The 8,674-nt window shown below is 36.9% G+C and overlaps 1 protein-coding gene across 1 annotated transcript; it reads left to right on the plus strand.

Moving 5' to 3' along the window:
• Positions 1-289: 289 nt before the first annotated feature.
• LOC132049770 (PHD finger protein ALFIN-LIKE 2-like) lies at positions 290-8,373 on the plus strand. The gene is made up of 5 exons (XM_059440696.1): positions 290-532; positions 626-658; positions 1,518-1,740; positions 7,559-7,679; positions 7,869-8,373. The coding sequence occupies exons 1-5, from the start codon at positions 436-438 to the stop codon at positions 8,115-8,117; spliced, it is 723 nt and encodes a 240-aa protein (XP_059296679.1). The 5' UTR covers positions 290-435; the 3' UTR covers positions 8,118-8,373.
• Positions 8,374-8,674: the final 301 nt, after the last annotated feature.

Consider the following 8,674-nt stretch of genomic DNA (forward strand, 5'->3'; position numbering starts at 1 on the left):
CTTCTTGCTATATCAAATAAGAAATCCTGGCTTCCCATAATCTGGCGAAACAGTTATTTTGCACCATCTTTCTGCTTCGATCACCTAATCTCATACCAAATTTTAGTTGAGGATGATAATATATAAACACAACATTATAATTTAGAGGTGATAAACTCAACCAATTTAAGGGTTCAACTTTTACGAAAACTGAATTTTAATATTTTCTATTTGAATAATATTAATTGTACATATTTAAAATATAGATAAAATGTATTTAGGAATATATTAAGCCAAGAGTAAAAATCAATAAAACCGATAGTCGTCTATTACAAACGCTCTCCTACCTCTATGACTCCAAATTCAATTTCATTCCATATTTTTTTCACATTAAATCTGTATATATGAAAATTATAAGATCTTCCTTTACTTTGCTAAAGATCTGATTAAAAAAAAATGTCAACAATATCATCATCAAGTCCAAGAAGTGTAGAAGAGATCTTCAAAGATTATAATGCTCGTCGTACTGGAATTGTTCGTGCTTTAACTCATGGTACTTCCTTTACATATGCTAATTCATTAAATTTTCCTTTTATTTTTGGATTTGTTGAATAATGGACTTCAAAATTGATTTTTTTTTTTCCAGATGTGGATGAATTCTATAATCTATGTGATCCAGGTAATTTTCAGTTAATTTATCTCTGTTGGTATCTTTAATATTTGGAATTGTGGGGTAGTTGATTGATTCGTTTATAATTGGCAGCATTTTTCGGTTTATGCATTCTTGATTTGTTTAACAAGGACATGGTTTTTTTTTTTTTTTTTTTTTTTTTTTAAAATTTTGTTCTCACTAATTTTTCAGGTTGTTTTTAGTATTGGGATTTGAGATACAGTTACAGTGACTGTTATTGCTATATTCTGAGCCGAGGGTCTATCGGAAAACAGCCTCTCTACCTCCCAAGGTAGGGGTAAGGTCTGCGTACACTCTACCCTCTTCAGACCCCACTTGTGGGATTACACTGATTATGTTGTTGTTGTTGTTGAGATACAGTTAAAGTGACTGAGGATGTACTGCTGTTGAAATAAAAATCATGAGAAATTGGTTTGATTGGAATTTTTAAAAAAATGCTAACATTATAACAAACGACAACATACCCATTGTAATCCCACAAGTGGGGTTTGGGGAGTGTATTATTTTCTTGATAATTGAGAAATTCACTGTTTCTGCTTTGAAACTCGGAGAATAATGGGGTTGCTTCTTTGTTCTTTTTCATCACATATCAGACTTGGTTCACCAACTAGGACTCGAATTCATGCTTTGCGCCTACTATACATCTTGTGTTATACTAACTTTGTCGTCGAAAGAAAAATGAAATAAAAGTTGGATCTTTCTTATATACACAGAGTTTTACTTGGCCTTCTGTGACTTATTTAGTTATTTCAAATTTAGAAAAAAGTAAATTTGTGTCCTACATTTTTATGGTCTTGATTTTTCTGATTGATTTTTGTGTTATTCATGTTTTAATACTTGGGTGTAGAGAAAGAAAATTTGTGCCTATACGGACATCAGAATGAAACCTGGGAAGTCAACCTTCCTGCTGAAGAAGTCCCACCTGAGCTCCCAGAGCCAGCACTAGGAATAAATTTTGCGAGGGATGGGATGAATCGGAGAGATTGGCTTTCACTGGTTGCGGTGCACAGTGATTGTTGGTTGCTTTCTGTGGCTTTCTTTTTTGGAACTCGTCTTAACCAAAATGAAAGGTACTCTTCTTGTTGGTTGGAACTGGGATAAATTGGTATATACACAAATGCAAAGTGCTTTTACCTGATCTCCACCAGCTCCCTCTTAACTTCGATAAAAATTATATTTTTCTTAACTCTTAAAAGAGTGAATATGTTAATTCTTCTGTATGGTTTATCTCTCTATGACTCCCCTGTGGTTCCTGCTATTCCTTTGATTCTCAGGCTAAGAAATTAGATTATTGTTTTATCAAGATGTAAGTAAAGTTGCTAACTAGCTAAAATTGAATGTTATACGGTTAAGGAACTGACTTTAGCAGGGTGTGTGTCCCAAAATCCTGCTCTCGGATTCGTTTTTGGTTCTGTGTAATTTTGGAGAATTATTCAATGATCAACTAAGGTGTAATCCCAAACTAGTTGGGCCAGCGATTTGAATCCTCTATGTATTTCATTCTATTTGAGCTTTTTTCGTTCCAACAGTGATGAGTTTGTATCTTAAGCCTTAGGGGTAGGAGTTCTCTAGAACATAAATTCTCTAAATATCACACTTAGTCCACATTTTTATCGCTACCCTGACCTAATAAAAGTTATATATCAGTCTTAATTTTATAAAGAAATATCCTGAAATAAATGTAGCTTTCGTCAGATTTCCCAGATCAGAGAACTCTAAGCAAGACTTGATGCAAGGAATCTATAGCATTTGCTTTATGCATCAATAAGTAACATGAATGTGCTGGATCAGATAGCAACATTTTCAGTGTTAAATGCGGATAGCAACATAAACGAATTGGCAGAGTGGATGGGATGTAAAGTTCAGAAATTTTCTGTTGTTTATTTAGGGCTTCCATTGGGTGCTAAGGTGAGGGATCAAAGGATTTGGCGAGGATTTAGATAGTTGTGCTAAGAAGATAGCCCTGGAAAATACAGTACCTATCTGTTGTTGGGAGGCTCACTCTAATCAATAGTGTATTGGATAGAATTCCTATATATTTGATATCACCTTTTCTCATTCCTGACTCTGTTGAAAAGACCATGATAAGTCAGTTTCCTTGGCAAAATTTTGAAAGGAAAAAGTTCTATTTTGTAAAGTGGCAGAAAGTTATAAAGGACAAGAGAAGTGGGAGGTTAAAAATCTAAAATTTCATAACGAGAGTTTGTTATTCAAATGGTTGTAGAGGTAAAATGAAAATGGAGCGGAAATGAATGAAGCAGCTTAGCGACGCCACATAGGGTAGAGAAGTAAATTGGAAATCCTGTGCAGTGTCTATGCCTTAAAAACTGCATTATGGAAGCACATAAGTTGATTATGGCCTAAATTTTGAAAATTCATTTCATTTGAAGTTGGAAATTGTAGCAGAATCAAGTTCTGGACAGATGTTTGGCTGGGAGATGATAAATTGAGTAACAAGATCTCCTACATTGTATAGTTTAACAAGGAATAAACACTGTACAGTAGCAGAGTGTATGTAGAAGTGGCATACATGGGAATAATAGAGATTCAATTTCACGAAATTGGTCAACTTCTACATTAGTTGGAGCCGTTGATCATTAATGCTAGTAGATTCTCCTCTCATATTTGGACAGCTGGAAATGGTGTCAAATTCTCAGTAGGTAGGTATTATAGTCTATTTGCTAAATATGTCACTGGGATTTGATTCGACCATAAAAGATGTTATGAAAATCACAAGCACCCCCTGAAGTAGCTTGTTTTATTGGATTGTAGCTAGAAATGCATGTTAACTCAAGATTTGTTGCAAATAGGGGTTCCTTTGTGCAATAGATGCTTTTTCCGTGAAAATTCTCAGGAATCTGCAGAATATCTGTTGGTGTAGGGGAAATATGGTAGAAGACTTAGTTCAGTACACAGATACAGATATATTGTAGTTTCTCTGCTTTCACTACCTCCTTGGCGCTTCTGTAACGAAATATACATTTCCTTATTTAAAAAAGAAAAATAAATTATCCATAACTCCCACTGTCTGTCAAGAATGAAACTTTGCCCCATAAGATTTTGCCATATGTTTTATCTTTTGTCATAGTAGTCGCAGTTTTGATCTTCATTTTCTTGTCCTTTGATTCGTGCAACTATATGTTGGTCCGTGTACCACAATTATCGTATTTATCTGTGGTAGCTACTGTTTCTGTTTTCTCATACTGCTTTATCATGGCTTTTTCGCTTTCGTTAGTTTCATTTTCGTATTGCTTTGAACTGTTTCTGCTTATCTGACCTTTTCTCATCATGTTTTCTCTTGAGCCGAGGGTCTTCCGGAAACAGCCTCTCTATCTTCCGAGATGGAGGTAAGGTCTGCGTACATTTTACCCTCCCCAGACCCCACACTGTGGGATTCCACTGGGTATGTTGTTGTTGTTGTAGTTGTTGTTTTATCTTTTGTCATTACCATCTGATTGTGCGGTGATTTTTGCTGTGATTTAGAGTCACAGGAGATTGTTGTAAGCTCTTTTGCTCAAACATGGGCTATCTTTGCGGAGACAATTTTCTTTTGTGGACGTGATGTGTGCTCCTGCTGCTAATTTTATTTGCTCTCCTATGGGATGTCCTTTGCATTTCTGAACATGAGGCCATTTATTTGAATTTGCATTTGCTTCTGTGGAGACCATGAAAAGGGATGTCTCTGAAATGCTGGCCATTTTATTTGAAATTGTCTATTGTTCCTGAAGATGGCGAAACCATGAAATGGGAGAAGTTTCTCATAATGCAGCTTAAACATGCAAAACCTTTATTGTTTGTCCTTCTTTGCCTTTTGTCTAGTTCTTCTCTGCTTCTAGTCTATAGCTCCATAGGCTTGTATTAGCTGCCGCATTACGTTAATTTTATAGTTATAAAAATATAATGATGTTTTTCGTACTTGATTTTTACTTTGGGGTTTCTCTTTCTTTTGGGGACTCATCAAGGGACCAGGGGAGAGCCATAGACTCTTTGTTTATAATTATTGATTGTTGTTTAAGTCAAGTTATGTTTAAGAATACTCTATGAAGAGAATATCATTTTGTAATATGTTTATAATTATTGATTGTTGTTTAAGTCGAAGAGAATTCATTTTGTAATATGTTTGAATGTTCTATATTTGATCTATCTGCTTCGGTAAATAGCATAGAATATTCAACTTTACCAGTTAAAAAAATAGCATAGAGTATTCCTCTTAATTCTGTCATAATTAGGAATCTCAGTATTTAAGTTACTTTCCTCATTTCATGTAGTGACTAGTGATGTACCTTAGTTCTAGTAGCCTAAAATGGAGCCCTCCTGTATATTGTCTATAACCAATTCAGGACAACTTCTCTCTCTCTCTCTCTCTCTCTCTCTCTTTTTTTTTTTTCACATCATATGAGAGGTTCCAGCGCTCTTACTAGAGACCAAATAGCTACATCCAATGGTGTGGCGTAGTGGTCAGTGAATTGGGTGCAAGTATAGAAGGGACACTGTCTTTATCAAAAAAAAGGTAGAGGCGTAAATAGCTTGCCCCTCCTTGGGGCAGTCATATGCGACCTACCCAGCCAAAAAAATTCTTGTTGTAATATTTCTTTTTCTGGTGATCATCCCAACATGATCGTCTCTTCCAACCACTTTCCAGCTTTATTCCATCTCTCTCAAGCAAAACATTTTCTGGAATTGCTTTTACGTTTTTTTGATGAAGTGATGAGTTTCATTAAAAAAGAGAGCATAAGGTAGATCAAAACTGTACAAGGCTAAGTTACAAGGAGCTGAAATGACAAAAAAGAGAAATTAGCCCGGCTCCTATACAGTGTGCTAGTCTAAAGTAAGGGTACCGATAAAAAGGATTAAGCGAACACATAGCATTCAAAGAGTGATGAGGTGCCATCAAAACATCTTCTGTTCCTCTCTGTCCCATATACTCTAAAAAATAGCTGCAGGAATCATCAACCAAATTTTTTTGATGGCCTTATCAACATTCCATGATTCCATAAACTCCAGCTTAACTGTGCTTGTCTCATGTTCTGTGTCATGACTCAACTAAGGCAAAAACAAAACTGTAGAATATGCTCCATCTATCAGTGGCTACTGCGCAGTGCCAAAATAGATAATTAACTGTTTCCAGATTCTCCCTACTGAAATAGCATCTATTTACCAACGGGAGACCTTTCCTGCTGAGGTTGTCTTGAGTTAGACAAGCTTCATGTAGGGCAATCCAGTTGAAGAGCATTACCTTAATAGGAAGTTTGGTTCTCCATATCAATTTCCAGGGCCAAGAGTCAATCACCTGATTTTGGGAGCATATCTGCTTGTAACAGCCCTTAACTGTAAATATCCCCTTTGTACCCCAACATATGGTGTCTGAAAGGTCTTCAAAAATATTGCTGTTCTCTACTTTTCCTAACAATCCAATCAGACTCCCGATATCCCAGTCTTGGACATGTCTTCTATGATGAATATCCCAGGCGTGATTGCTTCTGTTTTGGGAATTTGAGGGATTTTTATCCACAGCAATGTTGAAAATGCTAGGGAATACATCTTTGAGAGCAGTGTTAGCTAGCCATTTGTCCCTCCAGAAACAGATGAGCTCACCATTTCCTGGTTTGAAATGGATATTTTGAGAGAACTCGCAGCTCAATTTGTTGATGAACTTCCAAGGACCAACTCCATAAGGGGCATTGTTTATATTAGTACTCCAGTTATCTCTACATCCATGCTTAGCCTTGACCACCTCCTTCCATAGGTGTTGTTCACCATTACCAAACCTCCAAACTCACTTCATGAGTAGACACTTGTTGTGAATGACTAAATCCTTGATCCCTAGACCACCATTGGACTTGGGCTGTGTGACTTTATCCCACTTTATCAGGTGGAATTTGTGAGAGTTGCAGTTCCTTCCCATAGGAAATCCCTTCTAATTTTATCCAGTTGCTCTAGCACCTTTTTAGGAATGGGAAACAAGGACATGAAATAAGTAGGTATGCTATGTTACTCTTGCCCCCATAGAAAAATATTGCATTTGCCATGTAGCCAGCCTTTTCTCAATTTTTTCCACCACACCATTCCAATCATCACTGTTTTTGAAACTGGCACCCAATGGTAGACCCAAGTAAGTGGTAGGAAGAGATCCAATGCTGCACCCCATGATACCTGCCACCATCTCAATGTTATGCACAACATTGACTGGGTAGATAATGCTTTTCAACATGTTGATGTAGAGGACTGAGAGAGCTTCAAATAGCAGAAGAGTGAGATTTAGGTAGAGGAGTTGAGTCCTTTCTGCTTCACAAAAAAATCATCGTGTCGTCAGCATATAATAAGTGGGAAATGGTGACTGTAGTCCTAGTATTACTGCCAACTTTGAATCCCTTAATCCACTGTAATTGTCTAGCCTTGTCTACCATCTTGCTCAGACCTTCCATGGCTAATAGGAACAGCAATGAAGAGGGTGGATCACCTTGCCTGATCCCTCTCTGAGGAGAGAAAAAACCAACAGGGGTAGCTGTCCTTTATCTATTTCTTACTTTCTTGTTTTTACTTGTACTATAACATCGCAAAAGATCATGTGTAGTCCCAGACTGGACTATTTGATACCCACAAAGTTTAGGAATAGCTGCCATAGCTGGTCAGTGATGGGACAATGTGAAAAGAGATGATTAAGAGTTTCTGGCCCTCTTTCTGTAGGTTGGCTACCGTTAGGCATAAAATCAGTTTTGTCTTAGTTTTGCTACTCAATTAGTCTGTTTGGATTAGTATCTATTACAAAGTTTATCACCTAGTTTCTGCTATTCGACGAAAGGGAATGTGCATGATATGATGTGCTTTAATAATGTTTAAGAAGGAAAAAGGATTTATTCTGGCTTGCAATTGTTGCTTCTTATGTAGGAAGCGTCTATTCAGCATGATCAATGATCTACCAACGGCCTTTGAAGTTGTGGCAGAAAGAAAGCATGTAAAAGAGAAGCCCACTGCTGATAGTGGAAGCAAATCTCGTGGTAGCACGAAGGTATTACCTTCTCTCTGCTGTTCCTGAGCTAGTGGTGCCTTTGTATTGATATGCTTACTGCAAAATCTTCAGATTATTAATGCTCGAGATTAAGACCATACTCTATATGAAGTTCCTTATAGTTTCTTTTTCAGTATGTCCTGATTTATATCTCCCAGGCCACTAAAAATTTGCTCTTACATTCTGTAGAAATCTGCTGAAGGTCAGGCCAAAAGCACACCAAAGCTTGCAGATGAAAGTTACCCGGAGGAAGAGGAACATGGTGAGACACTATGTGGAAGCTGTGGTGGGAATTATAGTGCTGATGAATTTTGGATTGGCTGCGATATCTGTGAGAGGTGGTACCATGGGAAATGTGTTAAGATAACACCTGCGAAAGCTGAGAGTATAAAGCAATATAAATGCCCGTCGTGCAGCTTGAAACGGAGCAGACAGTAGTTGTTTCATGAACAATGGGAGGCCATAAGTGCTGGTGCTCTGACCATTAACAGAATAGTATAGCAATCTTACAATTGTGATTGATATCCTATTGTGATGTTTCCTTACATGACACTTGGAAAGGAAAATGTAATTTACCTTCTTCCCTTAATCCATGTTCGGATGCTAGCTCAATATATAGAAAAACTCTTTTACGTTATTGTAAAGGTTCTTGTAGTTGAATAAAGTAATTGATGCATTTGGATTCTGTTGACAATATGTATTGACAAACTGACATATTTACCTTTCTTTTTAGACTCATCAAATGAACTTTCACTCTTGTTAAATTGTTGATTGCTTTTGGTTATGTAAATTGAACTAAAGGCAGGATTTTGAGCTTAGAAAGTTGACCTTTTTAGCTTGGTCTGTTTTAGAAAAATTTAAGTTCTGTTTTTATTCCTACCTACCATCTTGATCATCATCCATCACCTGGGTAACATTTTCGTGGCGACAACTTTACTGTGTGTGTTAACTATCCTTATCAACCTTGGCTGCTCGGGAAGAGCAGAGATATGCCA

This window comes from Lycium ferocissimum, chromosome 3 (genome assembly GCF_029784015.1).
Source record: "Lycium ferocissimum isolate CSIRO_LF1 chromosome 3, AGI_CSIRO_Lferr_CH_V1, whole genome shotgun sequence".
NCBI classification, from domain to species: Eukaryota; Viridiplantae; Streptophyta; class Magnoliopsida; order Solanales; family Solanaceae; genus Lycium; species Lycium ferocissimum.

Excerpts from the sequence above, each read along its gene's own strand:
- LOC132049770 (XM_059440696.1), top strand. The coding sequence starts at position 436 with ATGTCAACAATATCATCATCAAGTCCAAGAAGTGTAGAAGAGATCTTC. Across the intron at positions 659-1,517 it reads CTATAATCTATGTGATCCAG|AGAAAGAAAATTTGTGCCTA; the intron begins GTAATTTTCAGT and ends ACTTGGGTGTAG. Across the intron at positions 1,741-7,558 it reads CGTCTTAACCAAAATGAAAG|GAAGCGTCTATTCAGCATGA; the intron begins GTACTCTTCTTG and ends CTTCTTATGTAG.